The 25593-nt window shown below is 44.0% G+C and overlaps 1 protein-coding gene across 5 annotated transcripts; it reads left to right on the top strand.

Moving 5' to 3' along the window:
* Positions 1–626: 626 nt before the first annotated feature.
* LOC119436569 (uncharacterized) lies at positions 627–25593 on the top strand. 5 transcript variants are annotated; one of them, XM_049658648.1, is made up of 10 exons: positions 627–866; positions 1670–1739; positions 2984–3055; positions 4495–4755; positions 5203–5235; positions 5328–5439; positions 19445–19678; positions 19960–20060; positions 20189–20214; positions 25242–25593. In XM_049658648.1, exons 1-9 carry the CDS (start codon positions 810–812, stop codon positions 20197–20199), a joined length of 951 nt encoding a protein of 316 aa, XP_049514605.1. In that variant the 5' UTR covers positions 627–809; the 3' UTR covers positions 20200–20214; positions 25242–25593. The 5 variants fall into 5 exon arrangements, with proteins under 5 accessions (XP_049514605.1, XP_037559378.1, XP_049514591.1 ...); XM_037703450.2 differs by lacking the exon at positions 20189–20214 and having other exon boundaries at positions 629–866; positions 2984–3046; positions 4498–4755; XM_049658634.1 differs by lacking the exon at positions 20189–20214 and having other exon boundaries at positions 629–866; positions 4498–4755.

Below are 25593 nucleotides of genomic sequence, written 5' to 3'. Positions count from 1 at the left end.
TAGTGCATATATGCGTGCCTCCCGCAAGTTAAGGTGCCTGTCGGGCGCATGTTTCTGAGGTCCTTTCTTGTAGATTGCGCTGGCCTTTCGCGTTGCTTCTCGTATGTGTTCTGCAAGTTCCTGCAGGTCTGTGGTCTGCAGGTCTGCAGGTTTGTGGGTCCATATATATTATCGATACTTGTCCCAGTCGATGAATGAACCTTCCGTTGCCTCAGAGAAAATTTCACCCCAGGTAATCACAATAGGCAGGTGGTCGCTGCCAATGTTATCTGGCCATGTGTCCCAGTGTGTGCCTTTTGGTAGGTGCCTAACCCACGTGAGGTCTGGCGATGTCTGTCTCGCTCCTCCGATTCTTGTGTGCTGGTCTGGTGTGTGAAGGAGAGTAAAGCCAGTGTCTTCCATGACTTCCCTTAGTTGCTTCTTCGGAAGATTCTTGTTTGTATCCCCAGAAGACGCTAGGCGCGTTTAAGATCTCCCAGAAATAGTAGTAGAAGAGGCTCTGGCCAGAGCTAAAGTGTTCTTTACCAGAGCCACTCGCCACATGCTCGCCACTCTATTACTCTATGCCCCCATTGCCACTATGTGCCCAAAGCAAGGCAAGCCAAGCCAAGCTTGTCGAGCACGTGAGCAGACGAACGATACAGCAGCGCCAAGGCAGCTCATTCCCAGTTCCCGTGATGCACTTCCATCTGCACTTCCCACACTCAGCGTAGGAATTTCAGGAGCCGCATTTCACTGCCCGCATTTTCAGAGGGAGGATTGTAGCGTAGTAGACCAGAGCTTACTTGTCTCCATCTGACAGAGCGGATATGGGTCCCGAAAAGGACGTCGATCCGAAACAACCCGAGCCGGCGGCTGCAAGCGAGGTAAGGGCACGTAACGCAGCAAGCTCAGGCGTGCTCAGGCGCAACTTGACTACTCCGCACTACCGTCGCCGTGGCGCATGGTCTCCCGACCGCGAGGGAAACGTGCTGGCGCCGAGGCGACATTGAACTCGCCGCACCACACCCGTGTCGTATTTTTGAAAGACGAGCTAGCTCGTGCGACTTTCAAGCATTCCAATTGTATGTTTGTCTTGCTACCTTGATTTTAAATACCAGAAAGCATTGGAGAAACGTGGCCTTACAGCCGTTTTGCTGACGAGACACGAAAGGGCTTCGCTCTTATCGTCGACAGACCTTGAAAGCTTGGTCCATTATCGCGTAGACGCGATGTGTTGCGTTCTGTATTAAAGGAGCGCTCGGGTTGTCGTCCCAAGCCGTCAGCTGAAAAGTGCTGGATGAGGGACGTGACCAGCGCGCGAGACCCGCGTGTCGATGCAATATGAAATTAAGCGACGCGTCTCGGCGTTTGTCGGCGTGCGCCTCGATGCGCAGGAGTGGGTGGGAGCTGTGCACGCGGGCTCGCGGGCATGTGTAGCTTCGCCTCGTGAAATTGGAGCAGCGTCTACGGAATGGGACAAAGCGTGGGGGCAAATAATTTTTTTGCTTGGCTTTTCTTTCTTTTTTCGGTGTTCTGTTTGCGCAGTAGAACTCAACATAAAACGTGACGGGATAGCGAGTTGGCAAAAATGCGCTTCTTTGTGGAATCGGACTATGCTGAAGCGTTCGTTTTCGCCTCGGTAGCGGGAGTGTGTTTCTGCATCACGCTCGTTTTATTATTGTTTCAGAAGTCAAGTCACGCCGCTGAGGGCCAGGAAAAGAATACTGGCGGAGAGAATGCTGCTGCGTCAACCCCTGGTAATAAGTGCTTCTTTTTTCGAGAACGAAAATGATATTGTGCTGATAGCGAGTAAAGATACTCGTCTGATAGTTTTGTACGTTGCCAGCAACTGCAGTTTTCTTTGCTACCATCAGCGAGCCTACCGTGGTGCTCCTGCCATCACGACCCGCGTGCCTCGGAACGGCTAACACCAAGTTTGCAGAAATTGTTGCTGTTATCTTAGACGCATGGTACTGCAGGTATTGCTGCGCGTCACGTTTGTACTTGCGAAAATCCTTCACGCTGAGTAGAAGTTCCTGATTACGGAAGAAAAATACCAGCACTTCCCTATTGCGCGCGGTATCCGTCATTGCATGGGCGCAATGTTGCTTGCATAACTGTGATGCAGCACAGTGAGCATTATGTTTGATTCGATTAAGGTCATACTCCTGTTGCTTTTTTTTCCACCTAGCATTTTGTAATGTGAATTGGAACTGTCTTTTAGCATGCGGCAGTCGCTTATTAAAATTAGGTGCACATCTTTCTCATGAAGCATAGTCAAATACTTGTAAAGGTAACTGAAATGCTGCCTGCCAAATGACTGTAGTTAGTGTGTTCATTCACTTGAGAATATGGAGTGTTTAGAACAGAGGCAAAGCCACACACACTCCAAATTGACCTTTAAGTAATTGTAACTCTATCTTATTTCAAAATGGCATTGTGCTGACAAAGGAACAACTTTTAAAGTTCACTGGTGCTGGGTTTTTAGATGTAATTGTTTGTTATAAGCTACATTTTCTTTGATCAGTTTAATTACATGTAACTTAATTTAAAAGCTTTTACTTTCTTATTCAAAGAATTAGACCTGTATGCAGCCTGCGGTCCCTAATTGTCACTGCTGTTAGGAGCTCAACACTTGTAATAACACTTTTAATGTTTATGAAACATATTGCTTAGTTGCTCAGCCTAGTTCTTTCTTGCTACTAGATGGATGTTTGAACCTAGTTGCAGTGGTATAAAGTCTTGGTATGAGCAGAAAACTTTTGGTTAGACACCTGATGTTATCGTTTTCCAAAATGAGAAACCATTGCCCCTGGAAAAATTATGTAAAAGTAAAAGAAATACATCATGTGAATTTATTCCATTTTGTCAGTGAAAGGATAGACATCTTTTTTAATATGCAAGCTTGTCACAAATTATGACTTGTAGCATCTCTGACAGTGTTAGTATTCCAATGTGCGAGAGGGTATTTCTTGTGATGCTGGGCCACTACTCATTGCAGCACCTGTGTCAGCTGAGGCAACCAAGCAGGAGAGTGAACCGTCTACTGAAGCAAAGGATGAAGGTATTGCTGGTGTGACAGCTCGCTATGCCGTTGGCATACCTGTCAACTTTTACAATTTTATATTAAAGTGTCCGATTCTTAGAGCTTGTTTATGGTTCTTGTATTGACAGCAAGAATCTGATTTCCATCCATTTTAGGACAAAAGCTGATTTAAAATAAGGCAGAGCTAAGCAAAATAATACGAATACAGTTGCAGACCGATTTTACCTAGCCGTAAGGAGAACTGTCCTCGCGGGATGTGGCTTTGCGCTCGCTACAGCCTCCCAGTTTCGGTTTTGCCTGCTCTGATAGCCGAAATTCGTTGTGCCACAGTTCCGAGGGTAATCACATTTTTCCAAGTCCAAAAGTTTATATGGCTTGTTGGGAGAAATCGCTTTAATTTTGCAATTATGATGAGCCTGCTGAAATTGAAGGTTAATAAGTGGATTTTAAAAAATTTGCGACTAATTGCCACATATAAAAATATGGGGTTTTACCTGCGAAAACCAGTCTGATTATGACGCGCACCGTAATGGGGTATCTGGAGTAATTTGGACCACCTGTGGTTCTTTAATGTGCACCGAAATCTAAGTACACGGGTGTTTTTGCATTTTGTCCCCATCAAAATGCGGCTGCCGTGGCCGGTGTTTGATCCCGCGACCTCGTGGTTAGTGGCCCAATGCCATAGCCACTAAGCAACCACGGCGGGTCTAATTACCACATATCGCCCGTTACTCCGTGGTCGCCACCACTGGCTGCACGTTTCCGAAGGAACCATCTTTTATTTCAGAATGACTATTTTTAAATATTACTTTACAGGGTCTCTGTAGAAACACCCGATATAGTGAATTTCACTGTTCAGACATGCCTAGTTTTATTGCTTAGAACTTTATTTGGCACATTGTTTTCAATTTTTGCGATCACTCACTGAGAGATGACATTTTGTCTGCATGGCTGCACAGTACTCACATAAGGCCACATTCTAAATTCATCATAGTTTGGTGCAGCAATATAAATTGGTATTTTCATCATTCCTAAAGCAATACAATGCAGACCACTTTGCAAAGGTAGCCACAGTAGCTGTTGTGCAAATAAATTACTACAATTAACATACCTGAAACACTACTCGCTGTGGTTGCTTAGTGGCTATGGTGTTAGGCTGCTAAGCATGAGGCCGTGGAATCAAATCCCGGCCACGACGACTGCACTTCAGTGAGGGTGAAATGCGAAAACACCCGTGTACTTGGATTTAGGTGCACGTTAAGGAAGCCCATGTGGTCCAAATTATTTCAGTCCCCCATTATGGTGTGCCTCATAATCGGATCGTGGTTTTCCTATAATACTTGAAACACTATGCCTGGTACCATTTCTTCAGCATGATACCAGTTAACTGGTGTTCGTTACAAGTCAAATGATGTCCTGTGAGGATGCTCTGAAGCGCCACAGTGCAGTGTATGTGCCTTGCTTAGCAGGTGCTGCTGAAGTAGCTGGAGAAGGTCAGGAGGGCAGGAGACGACCATCGAACCGGGCCAATGGGCGTGTGAGTGAAGGTAGCATCGGTGGTCGTCCCAAGCGACGCAAGCCTAGAAAGGAGGGGGAGAGCCACAGCCAAAGTGAGCCTGAAGGCACTGACCGGGAAGGAGGAACTCCATCTCGGGGTGGGCCCCGGCCTTACCAGCGACGAGTCCCTCGGGACCGTTCAGACACAAGGCCACGTGTTGATGTTGATGGTGAGTTTGTTTTGCCCTGATACTCATAAGAATTTTGCAGTCCAGCATGCTGGCATTAGCCATTCTGTGTATATTTGCGGAATTCACTGTGAATGCTGCTGACCTAAGCAGTGGTTCTAATGCTGGAAATTTGTAGTGCCAGTGCAGAAGCTTGTGAGCTCATAGCACTATCCTGTTACATGATCCTTTTGATGTAGCCGAGCACGGTGAGCGCTCACCTTGCATGGCATGCATGAAAATGTTCTGTCATTGGTTGGGTGTACATTGGATAATGGTTTTTACTTTTTACGAGCACAACGCATAAGTGGTGAAGAGAACCTTCGGGCCTGTTGTGTGTATTTGGTTGCAAACATTTGGTAAGCCGTGTAACTGCCATTGTCTTCATATTAATTTGTGGATCATTTATTATTCTCATGGTTTTGTTTTTCTTTTTTATTTTTTTTTCAGAAAGCATCCCAGAGTCCCATCGTTACGTCTGGGGTGAGAGCAGATATTTTATTGTCGCTTTTCAACACTTTGTGTGCCCACAGTGGATTGCAGAGTCTGATCAGCTTCTTCTTCCTCAACTGTAGCTGATGACATGTGCAAGCGTTCATTGTACATTGGAAACATGTCAAGCCAGGTGACCAAGGATGAAGTTCGTGCCTTGTCGGATGCCATTCGCAGTGTCCGCTTTGTAAACAGGTATGTTTCTCTTCAACATACTTCTACTTGCGTCACCAAGTACTTCCCAAAATAGGGTATCTGTGGTACTGTATGAGATCTTGCCTTGTTGCCTGGCAAGAAAAATTATTGTGGGCAGTATGCCTATTTTTCTTAGTTTTCGGTTGCAACATAATTTGTCACGAACAAGAAATACTGTTTTGTAGAAACTAGGCTTGGGCAAGTCTTATTTATTGATAAATCTGATATATAGTGATTGTCGAATAGTTTTGAACCTGAGAATAATTGTGTGGTTTGCAGAAAAATGCAGTTTTGTCTCTAAAGGAGCCCTTTATTTGCAAGGCATTGTCCATTCAGATATGGTCCTGCAAAAGTACTATAGCCTCGTATTTTCGGGATGTGATGTCCCCTGATGCAGGAGCACTATAAAGTGCTCCTGCATCAACAATGCAGTGGGCAAATGCACACCTCGAAGGGAAATACTATTACATTTGTGCTAGCTGCTTGCTGGGAATTTTCCCTGTTATAGCATATGTGTGTGTACATGTCCACTCATTGTTATACTGACTTGCCTTTTTTCTATCTATCCGATGGCTACTGCCGAGTACATGCATGATAGCGTGCACCATGCTGGATGAGAAGCACCTATTCCATCCTGCTGTCACTAAGTCTCGCTTCTTACATTTGTGTCATATCCACTCGGCATTCAAACAGCTTTCCATGATTCTTAGGCACATTTATGCAGTGAACTTTCTGCTTCGTGCCTGCACTGCCTTTCTCATACAGCCTCTTCTGGCTGTAAATTGTGGCCATGCCATGTATTGCTGTTTACTACTGTCACTGGCAAGATTTTTGTATTGGTGAGAAAATTGATCCAAGCGATATTTGTGTTGTTGCGGCCAGCTACTCGCTGTGCCAGCCAGCTATAGTGAGTCGCCAGTGCAGACAACCCAAGTGTTCGTTCAATCTTTTTGAGCACAAAGTAATGTTTGATAGAAAATGGGATGTCTTAATTTTATCTTTCGTGATATATGATGACCACTGTCATACCTCTAGCATGAATGAGAGCTGCGATTTGTGGCAAGTCCAACTTGGTGCTATTGTCCACGGCCCCCATTGCCCAGCTGGGATACGGCTCGTTTGCATCTCACTTTGCATCCTAGAGGCTGCGACTAGCAGCCAATCTGCTCTTTTGTGCAAATTGTTGAATGAGAAGGTAATGTTCTCAAGACGATGTATTTTGTGATTGTGAACGCTAGTTTTTGAAATGCCATTTGCTACGGATTTAAAGCGAAGCAGGATGAGTCATACTAGGCCTAGGGGCAGTGAGCCGCTTGTGTGGTCGTCCCGAAAAGTCGTTAGCCAGTGGTGCGTTATGTGGCATGCGGTTCCGCAAAGCTTCCCACTAGTGTGTTCATTCCTTTGGAGAAAGTGATGTCCATATTTTTCACAAGCAGTTGGGAAAAGTATGTTGTATGTGCCTGATCTAAACAAAATTTGCCCAAAATTGTCCATTATAGCCAGGTCTATTAAAAGAAGGCTGTTGCAGGAATAATAAGGGAGACCAAATTATGTTATAAGTATGCTCTGTTATAGCTCAAATTACTGTATGTTGTATGCAGATTCATTGTAACAGGCATAGATGTGGACAAATACTTCTAAATTAACCATAACACAATGCCCTTATGTTCAGATTGGATGGCTAGTCAGAACCGTACAATTTTTGTCAAGAAGGGTCCAATTAACAAGCTTTCACTGTAGTTAAAAATTTTATTTTCAGCCACAGATGTGCACACCATGTTGCTTTAAAACCGATTGAGGTAAAGAAATGGTAGTACTGAATATGAGTCACTCTTACAGCTCAGAAGTAACAGCATACATGGCAAGCAGATAAACAAAGCACTGATTTATGGAACGAGGAACACTTTTTTAAGCACACAAACTGTGCTTGATTTATCATGGCCCTTGTCACATTTTGTCGTGTCACTGGTGTTCACTTGCTCAACAAAACTGACACTGCCACCTATTCTGCAAGGGTGACAAATTACCTCCAAAGCTCCTATGAAAATAAATTTGGGAAGTAAAAATTGTTTTTCAAGGTGTCCACAGCACGGGTTTTGAAAGTCTTGTATTTAATAATTGCAAAGTATAATATGTAGTCATGTAAATTAAGGGGGCATGGTAGGGTAAATATAACACTTCTGTTTAAGCGTTCTATCATAAAACCTACTGAAGAAAGCAAAATGAAAATCTTCATGATGGAGGGGGATACAGTTTAGCTTCTTTCCCTACCATGGGGGAAAATAGGTGTTTTGTAGGTTATGCCAGATTTTTAAGGAACTACTGCACTCAGTATTTTATAATACATAAACAAAAAACAGAATGAGTGCACTTTTCACGAATAAAAGATTTATTAACGACATGTATGTTATAAAAAACATAAATTGTGAAAATCAATATTGTGGGATAAAATTGAAAAATTTGTAAAGACATGCTTGTATCTACTAAGAAAAAAAATTCGAAGAAAATTATGGGGTACACGAAATGTATAGCTGTCTAATAGGCACTATCGCCAAAAAAATATAAAATTGTCATTGAACAGGTATTCCGCTACAAAAAATTTACTGCGAGCACTGCAGTTGGCCATGCCGGGCTGCAGCCGCCAATGTTCCAGGATGGTTTGTCGTCGTCGTCGCTCTGTCAGTCCAATGAAAAAGCAGCATCTTCATTCGCTGCTGCACAATCCATCGATAAAATCGCCTGCAGGCGCAGCGAAATCACAAGTTCTGTGATCTTTCGAAGCGCACACTGCTCTCGGAGTCGGACATTTTTGCTTTCTACTTTGACTATCGCGAAACTTCAGAGTACGTTCAAAAATCACTGCCTTGTGATAAAGCTAACTGTTCAGAAAACTAAAATATAGTTCTTCACGTCCGATAGCGCAGTGTGTCCGTGAGCGGCGCAGAAAGTCTCGAAGAGTGGCGTTTCAAACCATCGATGGCAGGCTAACGATGCCTAATGGATGCGGGACGGAAAGAGTTAATGTCCACGTGTTGTTGTTTTTTTGTCAAAACATTTTGAGCAATTTTTGCAAATAAGTATCAAAATTTGGCTAATTTAATGTTTCAACGTACTTTTCTCAGTAACGAATAACAGGATAACTTCTAAATTGGTAATTATATTTCATATATAGCTGTTGTCAAATGGAACAGTGTTTGTGAAACAAAATTTGATTTGTGCATGCGACATGCAAGAAAAACATTTTTTTTTTCGCTATTGGTTATGTTTAATTAGAGGTGAACATGAAGATTTCATTTATTCGGTTATCACGTTGACATTATTATTATTATAATAGTGATTCAGGTTGTTGGCAACACATTGCACTATAACCTGCAAAAGTTTCACAGGGATCGGTTGCGTACTTATTTAGAAAAGGTACATCAAATTCATTAAAAAAATGAAAAATGTGATACCAAAAAATACAGAATATTATCTAGGTGCTAGCCCACTTCTCAACTCCCCTTCTTCCAGGTGAAGCTCGCCTTTCTTACACTTCTTGCACACAGCACTTTATTGAAAAAATTCCCCGAAGGATCTTAGTGTTAGTAAAATGAAACCCCGATGTCTTTGCTTCGTCAACATTCAAACTACCACATGTAGAACTTTCACCTGTATTTAAAAAGTGCGCGCTACGACGTACATCGTTGTTGCTGCTCTTGTTGTTACTGGTATTTTTCTCCACGTACTGATTACGTTGACGTTCTCTTCCTCGTCCACTTTGCATTACTACTTGAAATGTTGTGGCACCACAACATACTAAAATAATCAACAAAAAAATGCAACACATGGGCAAAATTACACAAAACGCCAAAGAAGCGGCAAATACAGTGCATTAACGCCCTCTAATGGCAAAACTTGCAGTCTCAACTGACAAACTAGTTGTAAATTGCCTAGTTTTCCGAACAAGTAAAATTAGGTGATAAAACGCAAAAATACAGCACCTACAGCAAATAACATGGCACTGAACTGAGGCGTGCGCCTGCCATTTTTGAATCGCAAGAGGTGCGACGTTTGGCGCGATGTTTAAATGGCTTGGAGCGCTTGTTCATAGTTGCCGTTCTACTGACTTGCTCCTCGGGATTTGTACAATTTTTTGGTGCTAAAACCTAAAGATGCATTTGTTTGGCCGGTTTACCCTACCATCCCCCCTTAGTAAAAACATCTGGTAGTGTGTGCTCCTGATCTTAATATTTATTCACATTGACTGCTTTGATATATTTTAATTCTTGAGTTTGGACAAAGTGGATGCCAAATAGTGTAATATATCTTATTTTTCCGCCAGCTACATCTCCTGCCCCTACTAACCCCCCCCCCCCCCCCCGTGGGAATCAACCCCCGTGGGAATCAAACTTGGGAATCAATGACCCCCCGTGGGAATCAAACTTGGGGATCAATGAGGCAGGCAGACTGAAGCAGGGCTGCTTTCTGTGTTACGACATCGGTAGTTCACAGTAAAATAAGGGCTAGCAGCTCCGAGAGATTTGGAACTGTTCCGTCTCCTGACACCCATCTTAAAGACGTAAGAGATATTTTCTTAGGATGGGCTCTTAGCAGCAAACAGCACGTGTTACGACGGGGTAGGTGTACTGTAGCTAGGCGACTGGCCAAGGCTGTCTTGTGTCAAGGGATCAGGCATTGATGAGATACCCTTCCTAATTTTTTGCCACCTTCGTTCTTCGTGCCATTTATGCACATTTTAGTGTGTACTCTGTGTGTATTTTTTAGCGCTCATCTCCCCTCAGTAGTTATAACTACTGAGGGGAGATTCACACGATCCGGAATGAGTGAGAGGCTAGCCTTAGGTGGGGCCGCGGTGTTCTAGCTGCTACTGGCATCGGGCAACACCTTTCTCCTACTTTTCTCTCCGAAAGCGGCGCACTCCTCGCACGCATTTGGCGACATGAGAGTTCCATGATGAGAGGGTACTAGACAGACAGTCTAGTAGACTTAACCCCAGCCCCTGACAGCAACGGTGCTAAACATTGGATTCAAAGAAGGGCAGATTCTACAGCTGAAAATTTTTCTTTGCCTCTCTTCCACACTTCAATATCCTTGCAAGCAGCAAGTTCAGGCTGCACATCTCTTATCCACGGAGGATCTCATCAGCACTGCACATTGTGTGCGCCCCAAACTCCACCTCTGGCTACGCTAATGCCCCGTTTTAAGGAAGTAAATAGGACGGCGCAAAAATTCGATAGAAGTGATAATTTGATCTCCCTGTTCGTGGAGCAGAGATGTGTGGCGCGAGCGCAGTTTCCGTGGGACCAAGTACGCAAGTCTCTGTGCGCTGCAGGCCACACCTTTACCTTTTTTTTTTTTTTTTTTTTATTTGCCGGTGTCATGGCAGTTGCTCATGATTGCAGTGATCGTGGATCTAGCGATCGTCATTAAAAAGAACAAACTGAGAGGGCGAGTGGCGAGATGAGAGGTCATGAGCGCTGCCATGAGTGCGCAGGCGGCGATGGCCTAGCTGGCGACAGAATGCTTCGCTCGGCGTGTAAGGCTCGGAGCGCTGCCATAGGCACCAGGCAAGGGATGAGTTGGGATCAGTGGCGCTTTCATTGCGGTGGCACCACAAATGTAACGGCATGTGATGGCCGGGTGCAGCAGGTGCTGCTGCCAGCTACATTGGTTGAATATGCTCCATCGTTTCTTCTGTTTTGCACTGCCGAAATACTATGTGGAACCAAATCCGAACAAATGCATTGCCTTATTGGGTGCATGAACAGTTACTGAATGAAGCATGGCTGAAGTTGGTGAGGTCATTCCATTCAATCGGTCCTCATCGCGGCCTCACCATTCCAGAATGGCGGAAAGCCTGGATATGCACTGTTTGTAAGTAACAGTATGTACAGTGCTCAGCAATTAAAATGCAATACTCTGAGCGCATGGCTGCGGTGCTCTTTGCGCTGACTGTGAGGGTTGGGGACACCCAGCTGATGCATCGTGGTATACGATGAAATGCTCATGAAGTGCAAACATATGGAGCAGAAACTTAGAGGTTAACAAAGAGGCTCGAGAACAAGTTAAGGACCGCACAAAGAGCGATGGAACGAAAAATGTTAGGCTTAACATTAAGAGACAGAAAGAGAGCGGTGTGCATCAGACAACAAAAAGGGATAACCGATATTGTAATTGACATTAAGCAGAAGAAATGGAGCTGGGCAGGCCATGTAATGCGTAGGATGGATAACCGATGGACCATTAGAGTTACAGAATGGATACCAAGAGAAAGGAAGCGCAGTCGAGGACGGCAGAAAACTAGGTGGGGTGATGAAGTTAGGAAATTTGCGGGCGCAAGTTGGAATCGGCTAGCGCAAGACAGGGGTAATTGGAGAGCACAGGGAGAGGCCTTCGTCCTGCAGTGGACATAAATATACTCTGATGATGATACGATGAAGAAAGCGGCACCCGCCCGCTCTGATTATTGCATTTCAATCGCTGAGCATGTACGTTTCCAACGCTGCTTTTCTTTTGTCTAGTTGTTCTAACATAAATAAAGGAGCCATTCATTCGCAAGAGCTTCGTGTTACATGCGAGTTGCGTTCGCCTTTGCCACCGCCGGTGTAACGGCTCTGGAGCTTGGGCACTGAAGGCACTCGCATTTGTAGTCATCATTTTGCCGTCCTGTCAGTGACTTAGTATTTTTCTTTTGGGGCATATTCCTTTTTCATGCTTCACAACTCTGGGTGCGTCTGGTGCATAATCGTTTGCTGTGCACCGCAAGTGAATGTAAATGCAGCGTTGTGTTCACACTCACTGTCAACACCAGCCTTACAAGTGCACTGGGACATTAAGATAGGCGAAGCATCTCAAAGAAAAAATACGGATGGAGAATGAGAACTTGTAACACGTGAGCAATCGGTGAAGCAGTACAAGAAACAAAAAAGGGAGATGCAAGTCTCCCTTTTTTGTTTCTTGTGCTGCTTCGCCAATTTACATGATAAATATGAGACAAGGTCAATGTGCACAGCAAAATATCATCTGGAAAATAACTGCTCAAGTACAATGTCCTAGCTTGCACAGGGAGCTATGCTTGCGGGGTGCTTTTGCCTCACAATTAGCGCTCGTTTTCTACTCTACATACACAACCTGATGCCATGAATGTCACCAACCTCATATGGTGGCCTTTCTCAAGAGCAGACACAAGAAAATGTTTTCTGGTATGTTATGTCTTAGAATCAGTGTGAAATCACTCGAAGCATGTGTGTGCCTTCACCCCGCCCGCTTCACATGCCAGTGCTCTTACTGCTGCTGGTCATGGCGCTGTTCGCCAGTGCGCCGCTGGCACCTTACGATGGCTGCCCGGTGCCTATGAATGCGAACACACCGCTTGACAGTTCGCTCTAAGCGAAGCAGCTTATCGGTATGCTTTGAGTAATCCGGTTTAATATGCATGCGTTTTGGTCGGGACTGAGAGCAATTTCGAATATGATAAATTGAGTATAGCGGCTTTGCTAGGAGGGTTTACTGAAATCCGCACCCTGGCATTACAGTGAACTTTTTCGAATTTTTGGTGTGGATTATAAGCACAAAAATATGGTACTCAACCAAATGTTTGCAAATTTTGCTTAATTGCCCAAGCCTAGTAGCTTTCACAGTGAACTAAAACCAGAGTTGCTTGTAAGAGAAGCAAAACCTTGTGTCCACCTGCGTGAATGAATAGCAATGCATTCTGTCCTTCTGGCCACTTCGGTGCAGACCAGCACAGCATTTCTTAACCACACTCACCAATTTAACTTTGCACTGATGGTATCCTGCCATTATGAAGTTGCCAGTGCAATTTTTGGCTACAGCACTGGCACCTTAACTTGAGCAAAATGCAACAGTGGTGATTTACGGAGATTTTAATGCAGGTTAGAGCCCCAACTAATCAATGTTCGTCTCGCATATTGGCTACTTGTGATGTCATATTGAATTTTTAATCAAGTGGGTTGCATTCTCACCTGCTGCAAGTGCTCTTCCACTCTATTCTTTAATTTTTACTGTTAGGTAGACTGGCTCTTTGCATGTGAGAAAATTTAGCAGATATGATAAATTGCTAGCTGCCTTTGACCAAGCAGAGGGTTTGCAAAAAGTGTGTTTAGAAAAGTACTTTCATTTTCATGTGAAACATAGCTGTTAGACGATGATGCTTGCAAGTGCAAAATTTGATTTTGTAGCTGCTAACCTTCATTATAACTTGTCAGGATGTCACGGAAACCTGAAATATCTGTGGTAATGTCAGGGAGGCCCTCTAGCATGGTTTAAGCATTAATAATGCAGTGAAGTGAATGGTTGCTTCAGACTGGCTTATGCTAGTGTTTGTGTAGGTACAAAATAGGTGTAAAAACCCACAGGTGAGCATTTACACTGGCCACTAGTAGTGCCTTGTCTGCTGTCTTGGTGCACCTCGTAACTTTGTAAGCCACCCTTATGTTCAACATTGCACAAAATTTAAAGCTGGGCCAGTCTGTTTGGTAGCACGATGGGATGGCATGGTAGGCACACAAAGGTGTGGAAGGGGAAAACTGAAAACTCGCAAATAAATTTATTCGGAGTGTGTGCCAATTTTTGAAATAAGATTAATCGGGAGAGGTCATGTTATCATAAGTAAAAAGGCTGCTTCATTGGGCAGCATTTCGGTGCACTTGCTAAGGCTGCCAGCCAATTTCAGCAAGCAGCATTTATGTACGAAAAGTTGTGAATGTGGGCCCAAAACCTTCATTAGATGTTTCATTTCATGCACTTGAAGTACTCTTCGAAGCCCACACAACAGTTGAAATTTTGTTCAAGTTGATCTTCAGCAAACTGTTGAAAAACATTTCAAGGATAGTTGATAAATGCTGTCAATACAGGGTTGCTTTGCTTTTGTGATGTAACGCAAGCAAACGCCACATTGGAATGGCTTAACTCAAAAATGGGCACTTCTGTCAATACCATGATGTGAAACATTTACTACAAGAAAAAATTAGCTGAATATGTCAAATTAAGCAACTGACCTGACCTGGACCCATTTCAGTAAGGTTCCTTCACCAAATAATTCTATCGTAAATCTCTTGCAACCTTTGACTGCATATGCCATGGCTTCAAGGCAAGTTCAAATAGCAGCTAAACGCAAGCTTTAGAGAAAATATTAACATGATGTATATTGATGTGATTTTTGTGTTGTTGTTGTACACTACCTCACAGTACTCAAAAACCCAACTTTGAAACTGCTTTGCAGACGAAGCTCTCACATTGTGCCATCATGCCATTATGATATATACCAGAATTTGGTAGATGTAGCTCAGTGAGGAATGCTAGGAATGCAGATGAGTGTGACATTTTTTGCAGGAAAGGGTAATTATTTTAGTGCGAGTGTTGCATAACAGCTTGTACAACATTGATTACTGAATTCTAAACAAAAGGCACATGGCCTTTTTTTAATTTTTATTTGGCAAAAGTTTAAAACCAGATTTGTCTCAACTTATCAGCGAAATTTTTTGTTACCCTTCAAACTTTGAATTTAATATACCTGTAAACAAGGAACCTTGTGTGTGCTTCAGTGGGCTCCACTACAGTCATACTGCTTGCAGGCAGCTCTTACTCCGTAGTTATTTAGTGAAATAGGACTACAGTGAAAAAAAATTACAACATTGAAATGTAAAATGTTTAAATATCGATGTTACCAGTGTCCACTGTAATTTGAGAACTGTTCTTTCAGAAGTGCATGGTAAGTGCAATAACAATGTGCTTTTCTTTTGTCAGTTGTGCATGGTCATCGGTGAGTCCTTGGGAAATGCTTTTCTTACCAATCTTCAAAGATTAGTTCTTTTGCATGTCTTTTGCCACGTTGGCACTTTGTAATAGCTTGACGCACTTAGCACATCTTTATCTTCTGTGCATTCTTGTTGTCTTGTGTTTGCTCGTGCAGGATTTTTCAGCTTACACTTGCAGGGCTAAAAAGGATTTTAAGTGGTGGTTTCTAGTGCACCAAGTTTGTGAAATTCGTGTAGTTCAGTCCCATTGACCTTATGTTTATTATTTTAGTGTCCAGATTGGTGGCCTCTATATAAGGAGCAATTTGTACAGATATGCAATCAATTATTTTAACTTTTTATTGATCTTGGAGCGCTGGTGCATTCCCACATTTGAATGTGCCCTCGACATTATCTAGCTGGATCATGAAATTAAGCTTCTGTAGGAGCTGCACAATTCGTTGTAATACTTAAAATTAAATTATGGGGTTTTACGTGCCAAAACCAGTTCTGATTGTAATACTTCTTAGCCGTTGTAGTCGATAGTAATACAAGAGTACTTCCTTTAAGATATGAAGTTTGTGGTCTCATCGCTACGCTACACTCACGGTGGGCACGCTCTGATATCGCGCACGCCGGACGACCACTGTGGGTTCGAGCACTCCGAGCCGCGATGCATACATGTAGGGTGCCGCGTCCGTGCCTGCACCGGCCCCCTGCGTGTGCCGACGCACCGCGGCGCACGCCTGCCAGTCCCAGCTATAGGGGAAGGCGAGCCAGCGTGCGCAGCAAGGGAGACCCTGGGCGAAGCTCTCTAGAAGGAACAAACATTTATTAAGCTGGGGTTCGATACAACATAAGTTCTAGCAACATATCCGGATCTAACTCTAATTGAAACGCGAAACATGGCCTAATGGTTGCCGGTAGCCACTAACGGCGCACCGCGATGAAGAAAACAAAGAACCCAGCAGGGAGATGCCGCCTATCCTTCGACCAGCGCCTGTCATCGCGCGCGCACCCCACAGCAGAGAAAATTGAAACAGAAACAGAACAACAGATCGGGGCATGATCGGAAGACGCTGCCTCAAGACATCAAAGCGACAGAAGAATGTCCGCACCAGCCGAGGCCGGGACCTCGACGAGCCGAAGTAACCATTGGCCGGTGGCGAACAAAGAGGGCCGGCGGCGGCGGCGGAGAGAAACACGTACGCACCTTGTGATGCCTGGATGGGGTCTTCCTGGGCCCATCATGCGCCTGCGTACCTGGAGCGCACGCAAGCAGGGCCCGAATCCTGCCAGAATGTCGGCCAATGGGGAAAGTCCGCTGACCTTGCCGTGGGCGGGATGACAGCCGAGTGACGGTGTTTTATGACCCACTGCTACCCTGTCCAGGCAGAGAGGCGAGGGACATGGAGCTCTCGGAGACGCAACACAATGGGACAGCTGCGAGCGCCCGAAACCCCACAAGTTCTAACATGTTAAAATTGACATCATAGCAGATCTCTTTTCCCATTCAGTTTCAATTTCTTCTGAAAATAAAATATTTGTTTGCACAGCTCCTACAAAAACTTCATTAAAATTCAATTGTTTGGCTAGATGTCAACAATGGGTTATGTTTCAACTGCTTGAATGCATTAAAGGCAACGGAACCCTTACACGCAACTGACAAAATTACTTCATTGCCTAAATCTGCACACTTAAAAACTTCAGTTACTGTAATTTGTCTCTTCTAACCCTTAAAAGGCTCACTGCCGTAATGTTCCTTTGAACCTGATATGCCTTAAAAGCTTGGTTAGAACAAATATGCCTTTAAATAAGGTGGGCAATCTAATACAATAATAGCAGTGATAGCATGTATACGTCCATCTACGTTGTGGGGAGGGCTTGTCTTAAGCCAGAAAGTGTCACTCATGACGAGCTGAGATTTTCGAGATGCCTGAAAGGCGCTACCACAAATGTGCGATTTTCGAGCGATGCCTACAAGTGATAGGTTTGGGCGTTGCGAATGGCATGTCGTCGTCGCTTGTCGCATCTAGTTTTCGGCCAGAAAGAAAACTTTACTTGTCCGCAAGTCTGTGCGGGGGCTTCTGCTGGCTACCTTAATCGTGTGGCAATATGGCAGCAGCCAGGTCGCTGACATCGATCTGAATTCACTCTTGCTACTTAAGGACAACATATTGGCGATGTTTTGTCATTATTGAAATCGGTTTGTTTTCATGCTGTTAGGCCTGAGACGCACCGAGAGCCGCAAGTCTTTTGGTTCCTACCCACCAGACGGCGCCACCGCATTTAATGGGGGTGACATGGAACACATTTTTACTGATGATGACGATTTATTAAAACTAGATCTAGTATGCGTTAGCTAAAACAGGCGTACGATTGTATTTATTCACAATGAAAACTTGTTGCTGCTGCTTTTCACAACGTTGCATCAGTTTCGTTGCCCTGCGCTGCGACGCAACAGCCTTTTGTGTTGCCTGGATGTGCCATGTAAGGGTTAAAAAGAAAACACCCTGTATATTTGTTCAGCTGCTCTGGGAAAACATTGTGCACAAATTATGTAAACTATATTTTAAAGTTTGTACTATATATGTAATGAAACATGTTCTAGCGTCATTAGTGTTGACTGAATTTTTGCCTATAGTAGGTAAATGAACTGGAGCAGCTTGAAAACATATTCATTCAGATTATATAATAATATCCTGTCCATCTTTACTATTGCTGTTGCAGAACAGTGCATACACATGCGTGGCAGTTCCAGCTGTTGCAATGACATTCCATTTACATGACATATGTTTGTGAGTTTTATAATTGGCTTGCCCAAGACCCCAACCTACACTTGGCTTCTTTAGTACACCTGGCTGATAGCATCTGTAAACTTGGGTGCACCTATTTCTAGTTGGGGCTATTCTTTTTATCACTGGCAGGTGCAGTCTTTCTGTTTCTGTGGCGAGTGCAAGGCTAGGCAAATATTGTAGTTACTCATGTAAGGCCTGCACCCCCACTTTGAAGCATGACAGCTTTATGGGGGAAAATTTTCAGCGACACGCGCATACCCGCGTGCTGGTTTATTTCCGCAAGTGGCTACTAAATTGCTCTAGTTACTGTAAAGTGTTTCCGACCGTAGTGCAGTTGATATGTTAGGCAGAGCAATTGCCAGGTGGACCTAGCCTGCAGTAAACAGCACCCGTCCTTTTCCTCCTGCGTAGTATAGATCCAGCACACTTTAATGGTATTTGCTGCTCTGCAGTGTGTTGTTTAGCTGCCTCGTGCTTCCAGGAATGTTCCACTGGATGATTACCAAGATCCCCCCTGTGTGCATGAAGAGGGCAGTGCACGGATTTTGAATGCATGGTGTGTGAAGCTTTTAACAATGACATCGGATGAAACCAGTGACTGGAATCTGAGTGGATGGCGCAGAAGGCAACCAGCTTTGGGAGGGCATCGATGAGGCAGACTTGAACGGCAAGGGCAGTGAAAGCAGCAAGGACTGAATACAAAGGGTCATAGTCAGACACCAATGGTTGTTATTCTGTATAGCAGTCTGAGGCCTCGGTATGAATCCATAAGCCTGCCTCGTTCAAGGCCTGCACCCTGTAAAAAATGAAGTGCAATCCTTACATGGAATATGGTATATAGAAGCAAGTAAGAGCCTATTTGGATGGTGCTATAAACAGTTCCATCTCCAGCCAAAGACTTTGGCGCACACATGTGCTCTAAGAGTTGCGATCAAGAGTTGTGAAAACATTAGGCTTTAGCTAGCCAGTACCATGCAAGTTAGCCGTAACCTCGCAACACATTGAATCCCGGTCACGGCGGTGGCATTTCGATGGAGGCGAAATGCAAAAACGCCCATGTGCTTGCGTTGTAGTGCACGTTAAAGAACCCCAGGTGGTCAAAATTAATCCAGAACCCTCCACTACAGCGTGCCTCATAATCAGCACTGGTTTTCACACGTAAAACCCTAGAAAGAACCATGCCTCTGCCTGTCCCCCCCCCCCTCTTTTTTTTTTTTTTTCCGCTGGTGATATATTTGTTTGCACTTGGCATGAAACAAAAAGCAGCATGAGCATGGACTGTCGACTATTTACTGAAATTTTTGAATTGGGTGTTCGACATGTTGTACCTTTACTCTGTGCTCGTGCTTTTCGTGTGTGCACCCTTCTCACAGTAGTTTCAACACTAAGTGCATCTGCATGTTGTATGAAGTGGTCTCGTTATTTCTTTTCTTGCATTTGGCCATACAGGCGCAGTGCATTCCTGGACTTTGAGAGCCCAGAGGTGGCTGCTGCACAGCTGGAGCTCCTGCGCAGCATGCAGCTGAAGGGGCAGCCAGTGCAGGTGGAGCCTAGCAGACCCCGCAGCAGTTCCACATACAAGTCGGACCGCCTGCTGTACGTGCGAGGGTTCCCTGATGACAAAGGCATGGATGCCCTTGGGCCGCTGTTTCCCGATGCCCTACTCATTGACCGCCGTGAAGGGTATGTCAAATTAATGAGGACGCTGCCACAATAAGATTATTTTATGCGACTGCATTTTGCCACTTCTCACAACTCGGGTGTAACTCGTGCATGATAACTGGCAACTTTCTTGAGGCTATTGTCTATGTGCATTAGTGTTCACGTGGTATGTGTTCATTGTTGCTTCTATGCTGCTGCATGCTAAAAAAATTGGAAATGGTATATCTTAATATTATAAAGTAGCATATACTTGGCAAAATGAAAAGTGGTGTAAATCTGCTCTTCCTTTTTTTCTCCCTTAGCAAAGTGCTGCTGAGATTCAAGGACCATGAAAGTGCCATAACTGCCATCAAAGAAGTTATTGCTCATGATGGGACAGACTACAAGTTCAGCTTTGCTGCTGGTAAGCACCGTGCTGCATTGTTTTCCATACGACCGATCCAGAAACTGGAAAACTTACAGTTGAACCCTGTTACAATGAAAGTATTTCCAGGTATAAGCATTGACTGTTTCTTTTCTTTATTTCTACAGCACTTCCATGACACCATTTCTACACTGTGAGCTATTGATTGGCGACTTCATCAGGCATTCCGATACATTTATAATAGTGTCATGAATTCATTATTGCCTCAGATGCTTTTTATTGCATTATCTCCTGCGGTAGCTCAGCAGGTGTGGAGTTGTGCTGCTGAGCACAAGGTCTCGGATTCGATCCCAGCCACAGTGGCTACATTCTAATGTGGGGAAATGCAAGAACACTTGTGTATTGTGCGTTTGGTGCACATTAACCCGTTATTCTAGTATGTATTTTCTATGTTGCCTACGGGCAACATACTAGAAAAACAAATTTTTTTCTTGCTGAGTTTCGGTATTGAGTATGAAGTTTCTGGCTAGATGTATTTGGCCAACACTTAACGACAGGTACCAAGTGTCATTTGTTGGTTTAGAGCCGGAACACTGGACTAGGAAGAAGTTAGGCGCGTGACTCGCTGTCTTTTGAAAGCAAAGTCAGAGGAGACAGGCTCATGCAAGATATCCAGCTGCTGTGGTGTCACACATGTGATGTAAAGCAAATGAAATGTGCACCTGTGGTTCACATAGGGTGGAGCTGTCTATACAAATTGAAAACGAAGCCTTAAGTGGCTTGGGGTGATGCCCACTACAAATTTTATGCCTAAGGTTCCCCCCAATTGCTGAAAGATTTCACAAAGTATTTTTTCTTTCCATTGATTATGCTTATTCTCGATGTGTTTTGTACATTTATATATAAAAAACATTTTTTTTCTGGTATTTATATGTGCCGTCATTAACTCTTTCCCTACCATGGGGAAAATAGGTGTTTTCTGTATGTTATGGCAGATGTTTTTTTCTGAAATAACTGCTGCACTCAATATTTAATGTAATACATAAACATGAAGCAAAATGCACTTTTCACACATAAAAATGTTATTAACGAGATGTATATCATAGAAACGATATAGATTGTTAAAATCGAGATTGTGCGATAAAATTGAACAAAGTTTGTAAAGACACGCTTGTATTTACTGTGAAAAAAATGTTACGAAAATTATGAGAGATACAAAATTTATTGCTGCCTATTAGGCACTATCTCCGAAAAAATCAATTTTTCATTGAACAGGTACACTCCGCTACAAAAATTTAACTGCAAGCGCTACAGTTGGGCATGCCGGGCTGTGGCCGCCGATGTTCCGGACTGGTTTGCGTTGTCGTCGCTTTAAGTCCGACGAAAAGTCGGCGTCCTCTGACTCGCTACTGCTCGATGTATTGATAAGATGAATCGCAGAAGCAGCGGAATTGAAATATCGTTGATCTCCCGAAGCACGCGCGCCATTTCCGGAGCTGGGACATTTTTGCATTCTGCTTTGACGATCGCTAAACTTTGGAGCGCGTGTAAAAATCGCCGCCAGGCGTACTGCTTAGAAAACAAAAATATACTTTCTCCTCGTTCATGTCCGATGGCACAGTGTGTCCGTGAGCGGCCCGGAAGGTCTTGAAAGCGGCGTTTCAAACCATTGATAAGAGCGCTAGGGATGCCCAATGGGTGTGGTAGGGAAAGAGTTAAAGGGTTAAAGAACCCTACATGGTAAATATTGATCTGAGTCCCCCTACTACGGCGTGCTTCATAATCAGATTGTGGTTTTGGCATGTAATATTCCAGTGTTTAATCTTGTTATTGGCGTTATTGTGTAGCGTTTCACAGCCAACTGCAAGTTAACATTTCCATGAATGCAGAAATCTGCAACCAGTTGTTAGGCGTATCAGTTTGTCACTTGTAAGTTAGCTCAATGACAAATCTTCTTTGCAAAGCGCACAAGTGGGGTCATTTGTGGGAGCTTGCTGGAGATCGCAGCAGACATTGCACACTAGTGTTGGACTCAGCAGATGAGAAGGGAGTTGTGTGCATGCTGATCGCTGCAGCTGCATAGCACAGCCAATACACTGTTTATTTTGGTCCAAAAGCCTGCAGTGGTGCCCCTCAAGCGCATCAAAATGGTTGTTGCATGTTTTTTTTTTTTTTTTTTTTTTTACAAGTAAGGTAAAAACAGGCTGAGTGTGGTACCAAACCAGCCTCTATTAAAACTGCACTGTGCTAACACTATGTACTGCAAATCACGTGGGTGAATGTGCCCCACGTGTACATTACAAAATATAGTCATCTGTTTGCAACAAGAGCTGACTAGGCAGACGTTGAATAAGTGGCCCTCATCTTTCAAAACGAGTTGATTCCCGCTCACGAGTTACAAACCACCCTCGCAAGGGTGGTTTGTAACATGCTTAGTGCGGCAAATTGCACAGGGAGGAGTCTTGTATGCCTCTGCTGCATGGGTCGGACTACTAATGTGCAGATGTGATGTGCAGTAGCTTTGTCAAATTCAATATGCAGTGCAAAGTTTTTCTTTAAGTCTAAAAATTGTGGAAAAGAATGGAAAATCGTTCTTCCCTCTTCCACATTTTGTGGTTCTGCTCATGGAACTCTAGAATGCTATTTATGGAACAGAGTTCTAGAACCCCTATCTAGGGCTTCATGAAAAGTTATTTTATAAAATTTGGCAGTTACTGCTCTAAAAATGTTCATGTGACTCTCATTAGTTGCAAAGACGATTGCTTGAGAACCTGAGTGCTTAGCATTTTTGTGGTTTATTTAATATTAGGGAGGTCAAAGCTATGCAACTGAGGAGCCACTTTTTTTTATATTGAAATACTACTTCGCGTAAAGAAAAAAAGTGTACATAAGACACCACTCAAAATTTCGATTTTTATTTGATAAGGAAGGCAAAAGTTTTTAAAAAAATTAAGTGGACAGTAGCATTCTGCATGCAATTTCGCCTCAGAAAGCGGTCTCTGGACAAGTTTGTTTCGCATATAGAAAAAAAAACTATAGTTTTTGCTTGTAGAAATTTCAGTTAGCAAACGGAGAAAAGTGGTTTCAAAAATAGGTAATTCTGCCATTTAATTTTTATTGCATGTATGACCACTAGAATTTGCCTCGAGACTGTGGGGCCTTCAATAATGCTTTGTTCAGTGGGATCAAGGGGGGTATTTTATAAGTGTTCACCTAGTAGACATGTCCATCTTGTCTGTTGCTGAAGTGCTGATTGGTTGGGGCGCCTGTCTCCTTCTTGTACGTACCCAGCCCGGCCAATCAGAACCTCAGCAGCAGATGAAATGGACATGTCCACTAGGTAGACACTTGAGGGACACTGGATGCGGTGCACATAGAGGCACTGGTGGGCTGTTTTCACAATCACTGGGATATAGAGCTTCAATGTATGATGCTGCTCCATGTGTACTTTGTCTGGCTGGCCGTAGCCAGTATAACTCGACTGCAGTAGCAGAAGCTTACTGCCAACCTGAATAACTGAGAGGAAATGGAATGCAAGTCCATTGTGCTCCACACCTTTAGACAATGCAACAATGAATGGTGGGGAATGTAGAAGACTACTATGGGTGCCCAGCCACTAGATCGTACTGTCACCATCTGTTGCGAAAAGACTGAACAAGCAACTTTTCCACTGATATTAGTCTTGGCAATCTGAAGGCAACGCTACTGTTGACTACTGGCTGGCCTTTAGTATTCTTGGCCAGTTTTTTGCACCAGTGAATTTAATATTGTGAAGATTGGCCTCTGCCAGGCTCACCCAGCAAGTGATAGTCTAGAAAGGGCATGACACTCTTCTACTCTGCAGCACATAAGGGATGCAGAGTTACATCTCAGCACAATTGTGGGCGAAGGCTCTTGTAAGACTGATCGAGCGTGCATGGCCATTGCAATAGGCTGACCAGGTTCACTGAACTTATGAAGTTGCAGGTGGAAAGGTTCAACATCTAACTCGTGGCAGGCCTGTGGAGCCTCTGCCTCAGCAAGGAAGGGCTCAGTGGTTCAGACCTCAGGTGTGGGAGAAGGGTGCTCATGGTGTGGCCATTCTGTGTATGTTTGTGTCATGTACTTGCATATGTGAATTGACTTTTAGATTGGAGAAGCATGGTGTGCATGGGGAGTGAAGGCTTGTCAAGCTTCTTTAAAGCTTTTGCCTCACTCCCTACAAGGTTATGAACATCACTTCCTAAAAAAACAGTAACATGGGGTAAGTGTACTAGCTGTGGTAGCCATGAACCTGCTTCAACAACGGTTCCTGAAGATTGAGCTTGGAAAAGTCTGTTGACATATGCCAGCAGAAGATGGTATGCAGCTTTGCACCTTAATCCCCACATGTGGAACAGCCAAGAATATTGCTTTGTGCTTTATTAAATAAAACTGCTAAGCAAGATTCCTAAGCAAGATTCTGACACGTGAATCCTGAACCTGTTGGCATGTGTACATGGTGCAGTCATAGATACGAGTGTTAGTCATATTGAAAGCATACCAGCAGCCACTACCAAAGGCTTCAGAGGAACTACTGATGCAAATACATTAGAAATAGGTGCTTGAAGCTGTTTGCTTTTTTCAGCACTCACTTCTGTCTACTACTTGCCTTTGTGTAGTGAAACCTGTTGAAATCTGGCTCTTGCTAATTTACTACCTAGCCGCAACCTGCTGGAACATCGTCATCACTTGCCCATCTAGCAGATATAATTCTTGTGTGGTGTCTCATGTACAAGCCGAAAAGAAAGTGAAGTCAAACTTGAGGCCTGCGTGACAAATCGCCCATATTCCCCGCAAACATTTGCAAGCAGCGTAGCATGTCACTAGCACTTTATGGCCGCTGCAGTCTGCTCTTAATGTGTATTGGTGGCTGTGGCGCTTCTGTCTGTGTGGCTTTTTCAGGGGTGAGCAGTCTCTTGGTGCATTTAGTAAAATTTGTATTTTGTCACAAAAAGGAAGTGCAAGATGTCTGAGGTTGGCAATCGCCCTGGGTGTCATGGTATTCCACTTGGAATACCACTTTATAGGTGTATCATGAAGTCTAGGGTAAGCTTTTTTGCATCGCATAGATGCCTGTGGTCAAGCAGGATGCTCGAGGAAGTCATTGTTGGTAGCATAGTTCTGAATGTAGTGTGGTGGCCGATGGTATGCTGCATGTTATGTGCACTTGCTTCAGTTATCTTGCTGGTCTCATTGCAGCTCGTCCTAGATGGAATCGCCGGGGGCCGCCTCGAGCAGTGTGGCGTAGGCACCCCCAAGGCAAGTTCATCAAGCATGAGACAAGGCAGGACTGAATTCTGCCCACCCAACTGCCTGCCAGCCATTCTCCTTGTAAGTGGTGGAAAGGGGAGAAAGGAGGCGCCCAGAAAAGAAAGCCATGTGCAATAACGGTGAAGAAGCCAGGGTGATGTTAAGGGATTGTCAGAGTCTAGATTGTTGAGAAACATTAAATTTTTTTGTTTTTCTTAAGTTATTTTATATTTTTTATTTTGTTTTTATAAGGACAACAAATAAAGAGTGCCTTAGCAGTACAAGGCTGTGTGACAAGCTA

The sequence above is a fragment of the Dermacentor silvarum genome, chromosome 1, assembly GCF_013339745.2.
Source record: "Dermacentor silvarum isolate Dsil-2018 chromosome 1, BIME_Dsil_1.4, whole genome shotgun sequence".
NCBI classification, from domain to species: Eukaryota; Metazoa; Arthropoda; class Arachnida; order Ixodida; family Ixodidae; genus Dermacentor; species Dermacentor silvarum.
The sequence above is the reverse complement of the archived record's forward strand: the minus strand, read 5'-3'. Positions and strand labels throughout refer to the sequence as shown.